General features: G+C 44.6%; 2 protein-coding genes across 2 annotated transcripts; both read left to right on the top strand.

The window, feature by feature from the left end:
- Window positions 1-34: 34 nt before the first annotated feature.
- Window positions 35-7,139, top strand: gdpd1 (glycerophosphodiester phosphodiesterase domain containing 1). Its single transcript, XM_056611369.1, has 11 exons — window positions 35-137; window positions 517-666; window positions 821-863; window positions 1,573-1,708; window positions 2,333-2,378; window positions 2,659-2,780; window positions 2,985-3,074; window positions 3,359-3,492; window positions 4,178-4,237; window positions 4,555-4,606; window positions 5,335-7,139. Exons 2-11 carry the CDS (start codon window positions 531-533, stop codon window positions 5,464-5,466), a joined length of 951 nt encoding a protein of 316 aa, XP_056467344.1. The 5' UTR covers window positions 35-137; window positions 517-530; the 3' UTR covers window positions 5,467-7,139.
- A 610-nt stretch (window positions 7,140-7,749) lies between these two features.
- LOC130406003 (protein yippee-like 2) lies at window positions 7,750-17,479 on the top strand. Its single transcript, XM_056611368.1, has 5 exons — window positions 7,750-8,121; window positions 13,303-13,534; window positions 14,607-14,650; window positions 15,295-15,403; window positions 17,271-17,479. Exons 2-5 carry the CDS (start codon window positions 13,418-13,420, stop codon window positions 17,358-17,360), a joined length of 360 nt encoding a protein of 119 aa, XP_056467343.1. The 5' UTR covers window positions 7,750-8,121; window positions 13,303-13,417; the 3' UTR covers window positions 17,361-17,479.
- The last annotated feature ends 1,520 nt before the right edge of the window (window positions 17,480-18,999 follow it).

Here is an 18,999-nt window from a genome sequence, read left to right as displayed (position 1 = left end):
ATTGCGCCGGAAGTGTTACGCATGCGCTGTAAACACTATTTGTTTTGTGACAGCAGCAACCTTCGGCTGTGTATATCGTGTCAGCCCAGCGGATTGTTTCACGAAACAGCGGTACAATCTCATTGGAACTAGATTAGGTAAATACGCAGCTTTATTTTTTACAATATCATGATCCATCAATAGTTTGAAGTTTTTCTAAATTAGCAACATTACAGCACAGTATTTAGTAGAAGCTACCTTTAGCTACTGCCCAGAGACGTAGTAAAAGTAAAAACCTGCTTCTCATCGGCTCACTTAATACACAAGTATTTAGACTATTTCTTGAATTATTACTTGTTTGTTTTATTGATACAAATTACATGGTTGAACTACTTAGGTCGTATGTGTCGTGTATTCATCATTTACAGCTGTAATGTTTGTTTGTATGTCAGATCAGGATAATATCGGGGATTTTCTTTATTAACAAAACGTTATGCTATTCTATTTAAATGGGTGTGTAATCTATTCTGGTTTCAGTTCATGGTCTAAAGATGTGTGCTGCGGTATATGTTTGGTCTACGGTAACGGGCTACGTCCTCACGTCTGCTCTATTGATGAAGTGTCCCACACTTCTACATCGGAGGAAGAGGGAGACTTTCGTCAGCAGACACATCTCGCATCGTGGAGGTGATTCTATGTTGTTTATGCATTTGTCATTTTATTACAGACTATTTTCCTATTTTGGGTTGCAAATCCATATATATTTTCTTTCCATTATTCAGTTTTGTAACCGTGTATCAATCAGAGGAATTTATCATTGAATAACCCCATTTTGTTACAGGGGCAGCTGAAAATCTGGAAAACACTATGGCAGCTTTTAAGCAGTGAGTCGTTTGTGTTCTAATGTTGTAGCAATGCCAGCCAAAACCAGGATAAGCTTGTCATGCATCAAGTAAACCAGTTAATGTGCATCTTTCTGTGCAAGTGTTTGTTAATGGTGTTGTGGACATTTCTCAAGGAGATATTGTGTCTAGGACATATTCACGCTTTTTACACAGTTTCACCCCCTCCCCAGAAGGCTGTTGTCCTTAGGGAAATGAGTGATGCAATTGTCTTACATCAAAGGTGGGAGATTTTTTGTCAAGGCCAGAGATTTGGCCAACAGATAAATGCATGAGGGGGTTAATGCTTTCTTGTGACCGGTTCACTCCAGGTCAAAGGTGAACAAAAGTGGAGCTAGACTACTTCAGTTACAAGATAGGGTGGCTAGTTAACACAACCTGAAAAGCAAAGTCAACAACATATTTTCCATGAGAATGGGGATGTATTTTTTATTCTTACTGAAATTGTGCTCCTCAGCTTCTGGAGTTATATAGTGTGTTTCAATGTGTACAGTGTGTTTCAATGATTCAATTCGATGTCCAACTGCCATTTGTGCTGACAGTTTCCCAGATCTCGTGTGTGTGTGTGTGTGTGTGTGTGTGTGTGTGTGTGTGTGTGTGTGTGTGTGTGTGTGTGTGTGTGTGTGTGTGTGTGTGTGTGTGTGTGTGTGTGTGTGTGTGTGTGTGTGTGTGTGTGTGTGTGTGTGTGTAGTGCTGTGGATGTAGGTACAGACATGCTGGAGTTGGACTGTCACCTGACCAAAGATGAAGAGGTGGTGGTGTCGCACGATGGTAACCTGATCAGGTCCACGGGCATGGAAGCCTACATCTCAGAAGTTGCGTACGCTGTGAGTGGCCACGCCCCTTTTATCATCCTCGTTGGCAGGAGACATTCCAAAAGATACAAATTCTAGTTTCAAACATTCCTCTTTGTTCTTTCTCAACAAGTCATTATTTGAAATGGGGTTTTGTTTTGTAGATATATTTGTTTGCAAAATGAAATCGTTTACGCCAGGATGTAAATTGATCCAGCACTTTGATAGGATACAGGGGGGGGAAACATCAGTTTATTCTGCAAAGTCATGCAAGTTGAACTGGAAAAGTGTCAAAACAGGCATAGAAGCTGGGGAAGCTCATTTTAAAGTTCAAGGTGGAACAAGAAGTTATCATCCCCAGCACTTTGTCACCAGATCAAACCCACATCGAGTAGCCTCAATGTTTTAAAAAGGGGAAACATTAAACTTAATACCACAAGCTTCATATCACTAGGTTAAAATATCACAAGATTCTTATCACAAGTTGCAAAGTATCACAAGCCTCATGTCACCAGTTTCGAAATGATCTAAGTTCCTTAAACCTCTATAAGCTATATAATGAAAGGTCAGTATGTTAGTTTTTGCCAACATTGTACATTTGTTTTGAAGAAAGCTCTGTGTTGATGTTTCCGCCTGTGGTATGTGTTCTATTGGCAGGATCTCCCCAGTTACCTTCGCAAACTTGAAGTCACTTTCCAGAGAGGTAAGCATTTCCTATGACAAAGCTGGTTTATATCAATAGAAACGTAATCTAAACCAAACAATGGAAAAAGATTTTCCTCCAAATCTGAATATATACACTATATCTATCTATCTATCTATATCTCTATATATATCTCGACACTGCTTGCCAAAGCACATAGGATTTACTTGACTCAGATGCTGAGACGCTGTTGACAAGGCTAGATTGTCACATGGTTAGCAAGTGGTCGCTGCAGTGGATCTGATTGCAGTTCTGGTGTGTGTTGTTTGGCTGCTTGCAGAGTGTTACTGTGAGGCAGGGGAGGACAAGTGCATGCCTCTGCTCAGGGACGTGTTCGAGGCCTTCCCCAGCACCCCGGTCAACGTGGACATCAAGGTCAACAACGACATGCTCATCAAGAAGGTAGCTGTCTCTTCCTGCGAGGGCGTCTTAAAGCTTTCTTGCTAATGACACACTTTATTGATTTATTTTTGTTTATGGTTTTGTCATAAAATAACATAGTAGTTTTTAATTGCTTATCCATTTGTCCGAATCACGATGACAAACGGTATGTTTGAAGAGATTGAGGGGGCAAAGTGTGTGAAGTAGGTGTCATTATCGCCCCAGGTCTCTGAGATGGTCATGCAGTACGACAGAGAGCATCTCACCGTGTGGGGAAACTCCAGTAACAAAATTGCCAAGAAGTGCTACAAGGAGGCGAGTCAGCAAAAACTGCGATATATATATATATATATATACTACCTTTGATCATAATAATAATAATAATGTAGAGTGAATGATTTTAATGTATAAATAAAATGGTGTTTTGGTACATTGTTCTTTGCAATTATGTTCTATATATTTTATATTTCTATAGTGTGTGTGTGTGTGTGTGTGTGTGTGTGTGTGTGTGTGTGTGTGTGTGTGTGTGTGTGTGTGTGTGTGTGTGTGTGTGTGTGTGTGTGTGTGTGTGTGTGTGTGTGTGTGTGTGTGTGTTTCAGAACCCTCGCATCCCAGTGTTGTTCAGCCTGGCCCGTGTTCTGCAGCTGCTGGGGCTCTTCTACACCGGACTCCTGCCCTTCGTCCCCCTCAAGGAGCAGTTCCTGGAGATCCCCATGCCCTCAATTATCACAAAGTAAGGGCGCATGCACGCATGCACGCACACACACACTATAGAAAGATAACCTTTTACTTATTTTGAGACTGTAAAAGTAGGACTTAATAATGCTAAAGTGTCTTTTTGAAGTCCATAGTAATATTTTGTGACCTTGCTTGTTAGGACATTTAAAACAAAATATAAAAAATATGCTGTGTGGCCAGTTAATCTCTTTCCACTGCGATTTGGGTTTCCATTGTATCGCCGATGGACGAGTAGGGCATTAGTCTCCAAGTGCTGCCATTTGACTGCAGTGGGTTAAGGATCAGGGACTGTGTAAGAGCCCCACTCCATAGCAGCCCTTAAACACACATCTTTGGCCCCTGAACGGGATGACAGGATTAGCTGGAATAAGACTCCGATGGAGTGTATTTTGGGGGCCCCAACAATGATATCCATACATGTCGGTTGACATATGTCGTAAAAATAATATCTACACCAGAATACATTAGGAATTTAGCTTTAATCTATACTGGGCCAGATTAAAAAAGATACATATCATAACTGTTGCCCACAGTTAGTCACTTAGGAAAGGTTAGCTAGTCAGCAGTCATTGTTTGCAACAGTCTACGCTCTTGCATAAAATTAAGCATTTGGAATTTCAAATCGTGTCTATCTTGTACGCTGTCATCTTTCCATGACACTTTACATCCCTGTCTAACAGAATAAAGGATCCTAGCAAAATAACCAGGACCCAGCGATTCTTCACATGGCTCGCAGATACGTAAGTGTTCCACACACACACACACACACACACACACACACACACACACACACACACACACACACACACACACACACACACACACACACACACACACACACACACACACACACACACACACACACACGTTACATGTTACATATCACACACGTCACATATTACACACACACACAAGTCACACACATACTACTCATATGCACTTTTGGAATGTTTCATTGCTCAGACTAAGCCTCTGCCTTGTTCCTTCCCTCTACCATCTCACCCCTCTTCTTGCGACTTTACCTGCAACTGTGGATGTCTCTTTGCTTGTCTTGCAGCCTGCTGATGAGGAAAGCTCTGTTTGACCATCTAACTGCCAGAGGAATACAGGCAAGATTAACAATAAAATGCCAATATTGAATCTTCTTATGATCGGTTACCTCTGTAATTATCACGTTTAATGTATGTGTGTACATATAGAGCTATAGAGAAGGATCTACTGGTGATTCAAAGTTGGAGCTTATGTGCAAATGTGCGACCAAAGACAGGACCAGACACATGGCCCTGCACCTGTACCTCATTGTGTTGAGTCTCTGTCAGGACGTGTTGTTGGTGGCGCTCTCATAAGATGAACAAAAAGAAAAACGGGAAAAGCAAGAAATCGACGGCATTGCAAATGGTCATGTTTCATTACGCCTTTATCCGTTCCATTCTGAACAGGACTATTCCACACCCAACGCAATATTGGGTGGTTTCAGCAAAGCTCTGATGAAACAACAGTTTTAAGACACAATAGTGTGTTCCCCATCAGTATTCCCCATCCCCTAGTTTGAAGTTCAGCCCCTTTAGCTATATGTTATATATTGTGTAAGATTAATAAGATGGAATCGTTGGCATTCTTCAAAGTAGTCAAAGCATTGGCTTTCTTACTTACTCTGAAGTTTGGAGGTTAAATCTACAAGAGTCTTTGCACTTCAGCACCTCCCTCAAGTCCTTTGCTCCAGCAACGAGCGAAGACAGCCCCACTATAAATGGCTAACAGGCTGCATTACGGGGCATCATGTTCCCTGCTGTTTCTAACGGCTCAGTGTGAGTTATTTTGTCCGATCTGCTCGCAGGTGTACATCTGGGTGCTGAACGACGACGAGGACTTCCAGAGGGCGTTTGATTTGGGAGCCACGGGCGTTATGACAGATTTTCCCACCAAGCTTAAAGACTTCATCGAGAGGAATGGCATCACTAAGCCCTAGTGACCTGCTAGCTTACCGACACTCTGCCCCCCACCCCCTCCCTCCGGCTTAGCCTACAATCTGCCTGACCTGCCGGGACCACAGCACGTGGCCAGTGGACTGAGGCAGTTCCTGCCAGGCTGTCCGTCACAGTTACAAACAACCTGCAACGGGGGCCTCGCCACCCATTCTCTTAATACCCTTGCAGTGTGATAAACCAAACAAAAAAAGAAATATATATATTTTTGCACTGGGAAAAACATTGAACTCAACAGTACGGGAAAAGTGGGACTGTCTCTGCCTCCTCCTCCATGATTGGGTGAATGAGATGAATGCGTGCTTAGAAGGGGGTGAATGGGGTGTTTACAATGTGGGCCTTACAGAGAACACACGCACTAGCAAACACACACACACACACACACACACACACACACACACACACACACACACACACACACACACACACACACACCATATCTATATCTACATGCTGAAAAACAGCAATATTTAGGTAATTTTTTTCATTGCAGGGTTGTTTGAAATGGATATATAAGCACATAGGCATTATTCTCCTTTCTTCTGGTATTACACTGGCATGCTTTTGGTTGTAAAGACACTTTAGATACTTACAGGTACTGTTATTATGAGGTTCACATCCATACAGTTGATATGCAAGGTACAAAACAATATGTGAACTTATATGGGACTTGTTTCAAGAATTCTTTTGAGCTATATAAGCCAAGAAAATTGATACCATGTTTCATGACAAACAATAAGATCACTGACAATAATCGACAATAAGCCACCAATGACTCTGGATATTACTTGAGTTACTGTGCAAAGGCCACTGAGATTACGACGCCCAAAAGTTGTCGTTAATGCATTTTCGTGGTGTGACGTGAATAGTTTTGGCTGTGCAATGGTGATGTCTAATGAATTGAACTGATGTGTGTGTAGTGTATGACATTTAGTGGTACTTCACTGAATTTGTGACTTGTAATAATGGAAATGGCATTTTATTGGTTAATGTAATGTTTTCAAGGATTTTTCAATTATTGTGTGAAATTCTGTTTTCTTTTGGAAATTGTATACGTGTGGACAGAATTGAGCGTAAATCTTTGAATTTTGGATTATTTAGAAGTACAATTTATGTCACTGTGTATTTGTTTATTTTATTTTTTATCAAAATCAGTTTAACCTTGTTAAAAGTTCAGATTAAGATTCCTTAAATGTCATTGTATTGGCTATATGTATGCTTTAATTCGCAGATCATAAGTATTTAATTTCATTACATTAAGGATGAATTGAGGGATTATGTGTGTCAAAACGTGGTGGTGGTCAAATTATATTTGTTTCCACTGTAATTGGGATAATAAAAACATTGATTTGAGTTGTGTGAGCATGAGCTATATATTATCATTGCAGTATAATATTCAATTCAGTCATAAATTGGACAGCAGATGGCGCTACAAACATGTTTTGAGCGAAGATGGGGACACTGTTTTCATGCAGCGCCCAACATCAGAACCGCCTTCTTTCTCTACATGTGGGACATTATGTTGTTTTTTTCCCAGATGTTTCACCAGAACTGTTTTGCTGAATTCAAAATGTTTGCCAACTGGATGTAAATTCGAGATGAAAATTGAATAATTTTTTCGCAATTTTTTTTTAGAACTGTAATCAATTGAACACCTTTCATTGGAGTAGGCCTACTAGGATTATTGTGAATATGGGCTTGCATTTGTCCCTGCTTTTGTTCCTAGAAAGTTTGGAATTATGGTTGATTAGCTGTTAAGAAAACGAACATGGATCTCTGAAAAGATTCGAACAGAAATATTTACTTGTTTTGCACCAAAATATATTGAACTACAATAACTTTTTTTATTATATAATTACTGATGTAAATGTAGAATTGTGTTTGCAAAAAGCATGGACATGGGGACTTCTGTTGAAGAGCCAATTAAGTAAGAGTGTGATCCAAAAGAAACATTACATCGTTCTCGCACAACATTTCTTTATTTAAAAAAAAACATTTAAATCCTAAATCAATGGAAAAATATAATCACCAAATGCATAACGTGGTTCGCTTTTAGTTAATTTCCTGTTTTTATAAATCAAAAACACGTACTTTTGTTTATTCTGAGGCAGCAGTGGGTTTATTGGATACCCATGTTAACTCACGACCAATAAGCTCTGTGTTGCTATGCCCGCTCGCTTTGTTGGTTGGCTGTAACGCCAGTCAATAATTTATCAAGCCATGATACTGTTTGATTCCTGCGCTCGTTCTTAGAGGTAGTTGCTAGATCCAAGGGTCCGAACGTACAGTAGGCGGGTCCCTTACTCCGTTCCATGGTTGGTGTCTATGGGTGTCAATGGCTAGTAACGGAGAGAGGTACGCCCAACTGTACGGTAGGAACAGTGATTGGTTGGTAACGCAGAGACGTATCGCCAACCATACGTTCGGACCCTTGGATCAAGCAACTACCTTCTTAAAAACTCTTTTGGGTACAGCTGCGTACTGGCGCGTCAAAACATTGCGTCTGCACGACTTGCCAGAGCTGGAGAAGACATTTGCCGAAAGGAATGCGAATGGGCGCTTAGAATTGGCAGTTCAACGAGGAAAACGAGAAGGTGCTACTTTTTTTAGTGGTGAACATTTTTTTCTTCATTTCAAAGGTAAAAAACAAACCTTTGTATGTTTTGACATGCATTGCTAGTGATGCGATTGTTGTCATCCTTTGTTTTTAAATAATACACATGGTGGTTGAACAGTTCGTTGCGATACAACTTCTTACCTCTGTGAAATGCAATTGTATACATCGGTAGACTTGTGATGCATGGCGGGCTGCCCTGTATGCGCCATCAGCTCTCCGTGGGCGCAGTGACTGGCGCGGTACTCGCACGTCAGCAAAAATAAAAAATAGAATCATCTATGCAGACTGGCAGATGACTGTGCCGTGATCACTCCGCTCATAGCTCACAGGTGATCGACCTGAACATTTGTTTTGAATGTAGTAGGCCTAATTGTGGATGTAGTCCTGTTTTTGAAGTCAGACGTGTGAGCCTGCACGTTTGTTTAGGTCACGGTCAACATGGCAAAGCGGGCATCAGCGTGCCCAGCCTGCTGTCTGTGGTGGCTGAAGTTGTGAAAGTCACCGTTTTTATTCATGTTGTCAATCATCTCAAATCACCTCAACCTGATGCAGCTCGCTCTGTTGATAATGTATTGTTATTTTTAGTTTTATTGTTTGCTTTATTATTTCTGTTTGCTGTTTGCATAGATATTACGTTTGAAAGACTTCTTTGCACAAATATGGTCCTCTTTCTTTGGAGTCAAACCTCTCAAAGAGCACTTGGACTATACAGACTGCTATACCGGGACAAACCAAGTCAGTTCCAAACAGCCAAAGCAAGACCAGGCAGGCAAGAGCAGACTACATATCATGATAGCGATCGTCTATACAAGACAGAACAGCAGCCAAGGTCCTCAACCTAACCATATAGTGATACACTTGTATCAGTAGTTACTTGTGTGTGTCTATAGGTGTATATGGACCAACCAACATGTCAACTAGAATGGGTACAGTCTGAGAGCTCAACAGTGAATAGACCCTACTGTGAAACATGTAATGGTGGATGCACTACAAAGTACTAATGGTGGTGATGACTATCATAACATTCAAGTAAATTTAACCAAACAGTCCATTAGGTTCTTCTGTGGCAGATGATTGCACAGACAGTGATTCTGCTACTTCTGCTAACATGAATACCACAACACTACTGCTAACATTATGGCCCATACTACATGAAGCAAGATGCAGAGCTCTGGTCTTCGTATGGGCTTTTCCTTGATGCCAATTCGACACGTGCAATCTGTGCACGTGCAGTTCGTATGAAGCAAATATAACTTTGAGTTTTTAGCCTAGTTTACTATTTTAAGTTAATAATGGTGTAATATAGCTCTTGAAATATATAATCAGTCGTTGAGGTTAGGAGTTGCAGTAGTAATAGGTTCTTCTTGTATACTGGTAATATTGATAGATTGTTCTGCGGTCAGAGTTGGGTGTACCAAAAGAGCTAATCAAAGATCCATCATAGATCATACACAAACATGATGACATACTGTTTGGTTCATCATGTTCTGTATCCACATATTTTCTGTAACTGTGTGGGGACCTCCACTGAAGAAGCCAAGCAACCCCAAAGAAGGCTGTAAGTGCCTTCTTTTGTTTGCATCGGCTCCTACAACGTGACTTATGGCCGCTCACAAATACGATCCTGATCATCGATCCCAGTGAAATACGAAACAGGGATCGCTGCCAGAGTTACGTCAGAGAATGTAAAAAAAGAAGTAAACACTGCGTGACATCACCACCGCCCATGGAATCAATCTCATGTACTGGTCCACTGTCTCATCCCGGGCTGTTGCGGATGAGGTCATGGTGGTGTATGCTAATGAGCCTGATCGGAGCCGTCACGAGGGGAAGGATGAGAGAGGGGGAGGGAAGGAAGGGAGGGAGGGAGGAGGGAGGGAGGGAAGGGGGTCGTTAAGGACAGGGACCAGCCGACACAAGGACAGATGGGCCATACAGTCCATCACTCGCTCCTCCTCTTTATTACCCCCTCTCCTTATCACTTCTACTGCTGCCGTGTGACTCCTCACTCGGCCTGGCCTCCATACCTCCAGTGTCCTCTCGGCCTCTCCTTCTTCTTTATCTTTCTGTCTGCTTCTCCTTGTTTATCTTTCCATCTGCCTCCCCTTCTTGTTTATGTTTCCGTCTGCTTCTCCTACTTGTTTATCTTTCTGTCTGCCTCTTCTGGTTTTCCTTTCCGTCTGTCTTTTCGTCCCTTTTTGTCTTCCACTCTTGCTTTCATTCTTTCTTCCTCCAATCTTTCTACCTTCCTTCCGTCACTGGATCTCTCCCACCTCTTTCTCCAGCTCTTGCTGTCTGTGGGCTGGCCCTCCTCTCCTCCTCTCCTCTGCTCCGCTGCAGGAGCAGCAGTGGCGGCAGCATCAATGTGTGTTATGTAACAAAGGTTGCTGTTGGAATAGACGGGCCCCTGGGCTGATGAGGGCTTGTGCACGTAGTGTCTTTTTGCTGTTGCACAGACTGGATGACTGTGTGTGTACAGAAGGACATACAAAGGGGTGGACGGATACACAGAGAGATGGACAGGCTTACAGATGGACAGACATACAGACAAAGAGATGGACAGAGAGATGAAGGGACAGGAGGAATCGGGGCCAGACTACGCTTAATGAAGGAATACTGAGGGATACAAAAGGCATACAAACAGACATACAGCAGGGGTACGGACATATGTCAAACAAGACAGAAAGACAGATGGATCGGGGCATAGGTCATATAGGGCATACATAAGGAGACACTAATTGAATGATTCTTAGAAAAAATGCATGCATGCATGCAAGGTTTAAACTTAAAAAGAAAGAAAGTGGTGCTTAAAGGAGGCTAATAGATGGACCGTCAGTGGACCGAACATTTCCTTTTTGTGTCTAGCAAAGTTTTCCAAAGTGACTGGGTAGTTAAATTTGCTCTCCAAATACCCATTATTCCTAAAAACCACAAAGATTGCGGGTTGGTGTAGTCCGGGCAACTGTTCTCATGAACGGGGTTGCCAGGCAGGGCGTCGTTGTATATTTGACTTCTGAACAAGTGAACGTCTATTAAGGTTTTTAAAAACTGAATATGTCGATACATATTTCCAATAATGATTTAGACCAGGAAGAAGAGAATGTTCTAGTTTAACGGAAATATTTACTACAAGGAGTGAGGCATGCGTGCTGATCCCGATGAACGTAACAATTCTTTGTTCTGCAAACGTCTTAGAAATGTTGTTTGGTTGAATCATGTTCTACGCATTCTCTATGACACAATGACACCATACATGCTGCCCTTTCCTTTGCAACTGCTCCAACCAATCCAGTGTGTCCCTATTTTATGACCAGTGGCATATACAGTATACCTTAGGCGTATCTGTATTATTACAGATGACGAGTGTGTTTATCGTGGTGCCTGACTGTTTGTGGGTGTCTGAGAACAAAGTCATGGCTGACTAACATTCCACGGTTGGAAGTCAGAGAAGAGTAAACAAAGACATACTCGTCTGTTTTATTGATTTACACCCCAGACGCATCGCCCTGAAATACTTCACCAGGCCCTTTCTGACATCTACAATAATCAAACAGCAGAATAGTAAACATTCCTGTTTGTTTTTTTTACAGGTTCCACAGTGAGTGTTTATAAAGTTGTCTGCAACAGCAAACCAAAAAATTGCAACATTTAGAACTCTTTGGCAAATAGAACCTTGATATTTGTATTATTAAGTATGAAGTATCATTATGGTTCCTTGACACTACGATAATAAAGGCTCCATAATAATCATCAACTGTGTTTTCAATTGTTGTAGCACATTTTAGCACAGACTGCCTCAGCAATTCACTACTATTTAAAATGTTTAAATGGCTAAACCTTGACTCCTATTGTATCTGTACTCAGTTTGTTTTTGGAAACTTGGTCGTGCAGCACTTACATTTCTTACATGTGCCAATATTGATCGTATGCTTTGGTTATTCTGTGTCACCTTGAAGTTGTTTCGGATAGAGGCATCTGCTAAACTACACCCTACAACTCCCAATGCTGTTCATACGTAAAGGAAATAGTGATAGCACCAACCTAAGAGCACTAAACCAAACCTTAGCAACCTTAGCATTCTCACTATACATACAGCATCAACCCATCACTAACATGTTAGGGTTAGGGTTAGTATATCATATATAATATTGTTGACTTGATCTTAATGGAGAGAATTTGAGTTCCATATCACATCCTGGTACATTTATCTGACACTTTAATCCCAAGCAAGCGATTTACAATAAGTGCATTCAACCGTGAAGATAAAACCCAGCCATGACCAGCATCCCACGACTACATACAATCCATCAAACGAGGATACAGCTTCAAGTGGGACCCTTTAGAAACAAAGAGATAGGGCCGGTTCGTATCAGCCCCGAGGTATGTCTCCAGCGCCCTGGGGCTGGGCTGCTAGAGCCAGTGAAAACACACCCTGCCCTCCCTGCTGGCCCCCCCCAGCCTGGGGACGGCTCCCAGGCCACCTCAGCTAATCTCCCCCTCCAGTCACCAGGGCATCCCGGCACTTGTGTTTGGAGGGCTTACTCTATTTAGATATGATGCGGTCAGTGCAGCAGCAGGACCCTTACAGCTGTGCTGCCGGGGTTAAGCTGATTATCCGCCGCTGTCCGGTAGTCTCAAAACACAGAGATCACAATTTGGCCGCCTCACTTCCTATGGCTGCTGCAACGTCTGCTGAGGCTGAGTTTGTTGTGCAGCAGAACGAATTTCACGAGCTTCAATTCTGGGAGGGGGAAAGGAATATGGGCCCGCTGCTGGCTTGCAAATATATTTTCCATTTAGACGGTAACAGAACAGTGTGCAACAGTGGCGATCAATCAGCGCTTTGTGGCTCCGGTGGGATCTGTCGCTAAAACCCTTCTGGTAGATGAGTGGGAGGTACCGGGGGGGCCGTGGTTATAGCCAATGTGATACCCCTAAGAGTTCGCATCCAGCCTCCCTTCCCTAATTGGCTGAGGTCGAGTCTCTCCATGCTAGACTAGGGGCTTATCCATTATAGATGACTGACCTGGCAGCACCAGGCCCGTTCCCATATTGCATTCCATATCCACTGGAACCAGAAAGAACCAGTCCGTTACACACAACGTCTGCAGCCACAGCCCCACCCTAACCCCCACCCAGTCATGCTCTCCCTGTGGCCTCCTCCTTCCCCGTTCCCCCTTCCCCCCTCCTCCCCTGCCTGCAGGTTCGTGCCTCCCTCCCCGCCGCCCACCACGGCCCTCACCTGTGTCCTGCGGTGCTTCCCATGCGAGCCGACCTGGGCCGGCAGCCCCTTCTTGCACCGCCCGCCCACCCCACCCATGGTCCGGATGACGCGCTCCAAGACGTTCCAGGCGTACCTGCCGAGCTGCCACCGGACGTACAGCTGCATCCACTGCCGGGCTCACCTGGCCAACCACGACGAGCTCATCTCCAAGGTAACCGGGCACACACACACACACACACACAGACACACACACACACACACACACACACACACACACACACACACACACTCACACTCACTCCGGGCGCGTCAGCCTCCGGAACGCGCTCCCTGAGTTGTGACTCATCTTGCTAAGAACCGGTTGCCCCTGGAAACAGTGGGAACACATCTCACGTGCGAGGCGGAGAATGGTTACACATTGTGAGGATTAGAAGGTTGCTTGGGTGTCGGGGTCGCAGAGTCCTGGTTATGCAAGAGGCAGCCGTAGGAGGAGAGACACATGTATTATGAGAGACGATGGGACACATACGATCGTACATCGTTTCGTACGTGAGGCCTCAGAGGTGTCAGTGAACGGATTACCTTCTGAGTGGATTAGTGGATCGGTTGACGAATGGATCATAACATTGACCGTATGCGATAATTATTGTGACACCTGTTCAACAGGAACATCTGTGAATGTAAAAGATACACAGTACTTAAAGGGACCATGCGTAGGATTTTTTCAGCCATAAATCATCACCAATTGTCAAGGTCTCACCAGGCTGTAATTGAGCAAAAAATAAAATAGTCAGGGCTTCCCCAAGTTCCCAGACAGCCCAGGGGCTTATTTATATTATATTTGAACCGGGTTGGTTTTGACAAAGGAAGGAATTGTGGATAATGGCAAAAAAATCCTTTATTACAGAACTCTCAAAGTTTATATTTTACGTGCATCCTATCCACATCAGTGGCACATCCCCTGTTGCCGCCTATAATTAGTTTACGGTTGTTATTGTCTCAACACACGGAGCTCGAACAGCGCTCTCAAGCTCGGGCAGGCTGCAGTTGATCAATGGGCCAAAGGGCTCAGTTATGAGAGGGAATTTCTGTTTCGTACACACTGCCCCTTTAAGGATTCTATCATTATATTATATACAGCATAATATAAGATGCATTCAACTTTTCATACCGAAGACAGGCAGCCTCCACCGTGAGTGTTGCTTGAATAGTTTAATTGGATAACACTGTCAGTTGTTATTGTGAAATATTAGTTCTGAATCATTTGTTCTCTCTCTCTCTAGTCGTTCCAGGGGAGCCAGGGTAGAGCATACCTGTTCAACTCTGTGTAAGTAACTGATCAGCACAGCCGACTCAACCTCCGCTTTGAGCACGTACAAAGTATTTGGGGGATTTCCACTTTGTACAGAGTGAAACACAAGACATTTTTACAGTTCACAATTTCAACGATGATAAAATCAACATCACAAACGAGTCTCAGTGGAAATTCAGCTGAAAACATCCCCCAACAACATTGCCATTATCAGTGGCTATGAAGCTGCTTGAATGATTGCTGTTTGGTCTAGCAGCATGACTTGTTATCATCAGGCCCCCTGAGTGCATGTGTGTGCATATTGTGCGTGTGCGTGCGTGAGTGCGTGTATGCATGCGTGTGTGTGTGTGTGCGTGTGCGTGTGTGTGTGTGTGTGTGTGTGTTGTTGCATGTGTTTTTGTGGCAGTGAGCGACTCACTCTGCACAGACTTTATCTAAAAAGTGTGGGAAATGTTCTTATCTCCTCATGAAAATTATATATTATAATGAGTCTCTTTCGCTCTTTCTCTCTCTCTCTCTCTCTCTCTCTCTCTCTCTCTCTCTCTCTCTCTCCCCCCACTCTGTCCCCATGTCTCTCTCTCTCTCTCTCTCTCTCTCTCTCTCTCTCTCTCTCTCTCTCTCTCTCTCTCTCTCCACCGTATCCTCCCCCGCTCTCTCAGGGTAAACGTGGGGTGCGGACCAGCCGAGGAGAGGGTGCTGCTCACGGGCCTGCATGCTGTGGCAGATATCTACTGTGAGAACTGCAAGACTACCCTGGGCTGGAAATACGTACGTTTGTTTTCAACCCAACAGCCACACTCCCAGCACTGCACACATGGCACATAGACAACGACCATGTTTAGACGGGCATGAAGCAGGAGGCTCCTAGTGCAACACATGTTTCTGCTCTATCCGCACCAGCGCTTCTATTTTAATCCACTTCCGCTGGGCTAAGTGCCGATGAAATGTAAGCGTGGAATAGATCGAGGCAGGAGATGGATCTCTGGTTGGGGACTGACTGGCAGTTCGTTCCCACTTCCTGGCGTGTTGTTGTCGCATGGGTTGACCCAGGTGGGGTGAATCAATAAGGTTTATTAATGGGTCGAATTCTTTTTGTTCTGTTCTTTTGTTGAAACGTATTAATAAGATTGGTTTTGCAATAGTTAGATGCATGCAGGGCTCATATTACCAACGGCCGAAGCAAAGTTAAAGTATGGAACATTCAGTTTGCAGAGTGTAAAACCATCTGCTTCCTCTGTAAAATTAACTAAATTGTGATGTTAACTTTTTGGGTATCATAAGTACGTATGTACTGACTGTACTGAGCTTTCATGAAATTACATTTTTCATATTTTCTGAGGATTAACTGTTGCCCTGTTGACCTCCAGTTTTACTCACTGTAAAAGTCCCACTTAACTCATGAGTATTATAGGTTTATGCTCCTATGTGTGTTTTGGCAAAAACAACAGCATGTTAGAGAAACACAACATTCCAACACAACTACCCTATTAAGACAGACATCTACCGTTTACATGACCAAGCAACAACAGATCCTGTTACAATGTAATAAGGACGAGCAAGTAGCGGCCTACACCACATTACTTTCCACGAGGTGTTTATGTGGTACAGTATGTCGACACACCATGCTGGTGTTCTGGTCCCCCCACCCCCTCCCAATATTGATGTGATTTGACCTTGACCCCCAACGCCGCCACGTGCTAACTGGCCCATTTATCAGCAGGGCTGATCTTGTGCAGCTGTTGGGGGGGCCAACATCCCATAATGACAGAGGTGAGAGAGTTTGCAAGACACGTGGCTTCATGGATGAGGTGTTGGCGGGGGCGGGGGGGAGCATGTGTCCGCTGATAGCTGATAGACATGTCGAGACTTATTGACGTGCTCTTAATTCGCAAACATCCAACAGTCCCGAGCGTGTCCGTCATTGCCCGGCTTAAGTACCGTCTTAATAGGAGGTATGGCTAGCATAACACTGTCGGATAAATGGGTCACAAACACACGCGCACACGCACATAGGCGCGCACGCACACAAACTCGCACGCACACAAACTCACACACACACACTCTTAGACACTAGATATGTGTAAATGGAGGGCAGCTATTTATACGAGATGTGGGCAGTGTTGCTGGTCCTGCAGTCTTCCTGCTTCCAGAATGACCTAGTGCACTTCCATGTGGATCTGATGAAAACGCACCGGCGGCACAAACCAAAATAGCCCAAACCAAAACACAGCCTTCAAGCTCCAGGGTCGACAAAAAAAATGTTTATTTTAAGTCTACCTGCGGGATTGCGATGCAGGGGGCTAGGGTGGCTACATATGGGCCAGTGGGAGTCAGAGGTAGCTGGAGGTTTGAGGTGGTTTCCTTTAAAATGGACAGATTCAAGTGGAATCAATCCACTTGAAATCTGATGACTGTACCTCTGCAGTGACGGGATATCAACTTTGAGTCCCTCAGTGGTCTGAGTGAAAACGGCATTGCATTACTTCTTCTCTTTCTCAACTCCATCCCACTTTGCTTTTCCTGATTGAAATCACTCAATCTCCATTTGTGTCTGTCTCTCTCTCTCTCTCTCTCTCTCTCTCTCTCTCTCTCTCTCTCTCTCTCTCTCTCTCTCTCTCTCTGTCTCTCTCTCCAGGAGCACGCTTTCGAGAGCAGTCAGAAGTACAAAGAGGGCAAGTTCATCATTGAGCTGGCCCACATGATAAAGGACAACGGCTGGGACTGAGGGCAGAGGCCGCTCACACACACACACACACACACACACACACACACACACACGCACATGGGGACAAACACGGACACACACAAACGGATGGACAGTGGCCGGGTGCACCGATACTAAGAGGGGGGAGAGGTTTGGGGTGGCAGGATTGGGTCGGGGTGGGGGTGGGGGTAGGGGTGGTGTGGCCCGCAGTTGATGAGAGTGTGAGACATTGATTTGGCTGATATATCTTTAACCCCCTGTCACAAACAATGCCCCAATCCTTCATGGTTTTCCCCTCTCGAGACCCTTCCATGTACAGTGACCGCACACAAACACACACACACTCACACACACACACACACCTGGCCGTGGCGGCAACGTCTGACCCCTCCGGGTAAACAGCCGAGGTGAGGTGGCTGTGTCTAAAGGGAGAGACGTTACAAAAACAGGTTACAAAAACACACAGTCAACACTAAGACACACACACACTTTCATATGTTCACATACACACACACACACACACACACACACACACACACACACACACACACACACACACACACACACACACACACACACACACACACACACACACACACACACACACACACACACACACACACACACACACACAAACATCTAAACCTCCATGCATGCAAACAACCTCGCACAAACTATATACAGGTTTTGATATATGTTCAGAGAGACAATCTGGACACACATACAGACACGTTACAGAAATCCTAGTTTGTTAGTGAAGATATATATAGCAATAGAAAGAACAGGTTTGTTAGAGACATACTTACACTGTTTGAAACCAGCAGTAGGTGAGAGGAGGAGGAGGAGGAGGAGGAGGAGGAGAGGTGGTGGCGGAGGAGAAACCAAACGCTCCCATTTTCTTTTTGGAATGTAACAGTACAGTAGGAAGTACAAAGAAAACACCACTGGAAGCTTTCTTACAGCATGTTAGCCCTCTCTTAGCTCTTAGCGTTCTGGAGGGTTGTGGGGACGCTGTGAACACGCGGCCGAGGGGAGAGAGAGGGGACCAGCCCGTCGGCCTGCTGGCCTGACCTGGCACAGTTCACCCCGGCCCTGTTCTCCCAGCTGACGGCCAGTCGCTCTGTCCTCAACAGGGCCAGGGATGAGGCCTGGGATGGAGGCCCTGTTGAAGGTGAGGCTGGCCCAGTAGAGGAGGGCTAGGGTCTGGCACGGGGGCCATGGGGAGGTAGGAGAGCCTCCTAGACAGAGGGAGGCTGGCCACCAGTGGCCCAGTAGGGAGGGCTAGGGTACGGGGGTATTTCTCTGAAGCGATCGGCTGGTCAGGTATGCTGGCTGGAGATTAACAGTGACCAGGCTCAGTAGGGGCCGCCGGTGACGGGACTAGGGCAACAAACAGCTGTCAGACCCCCCCCCCACACACACCTCCTCTTCCCCTCTCTATGAATCTGATCCCCTTTACAGCAGCAAAAACAGGGCCTTTGAATATGATTCCTCCTTCGGTACACTAGCTGTGTAATGCAACCCGCAGGGCCTCTGTGTGTGTGTGTGTGTGTGTGTGTGTTTGTTTTTGTGTGTGTACGTGTGTGTTTGTGTGTATGACGGCCGGTCGGCAGCACGCATCACAGCGGCCGCCGTTAGCAGCTTTGGACAGGTTGTTCCA

The sequence above is a fragment of the Gadus chalcogrammus genome, chromosome 16 (assembly GCF_026213295.1).
Source record: "Gadus chalcogrammus isolate NIFS_2021 chromosome 16, NIFS_Gcha_1.0, whole genome shotgun sequence".
NCBI lineage: Eukaryota > Metazoa > Chordata > Actinopteri > Gadiformes > Gadidae > Gadus > Gadus chalcogrammus.
The sequence above is the reverse complement of the archived record's forward strand: the minus strand, read 5'-3'. Positions and strand labels throughout refer to the sequence as shown.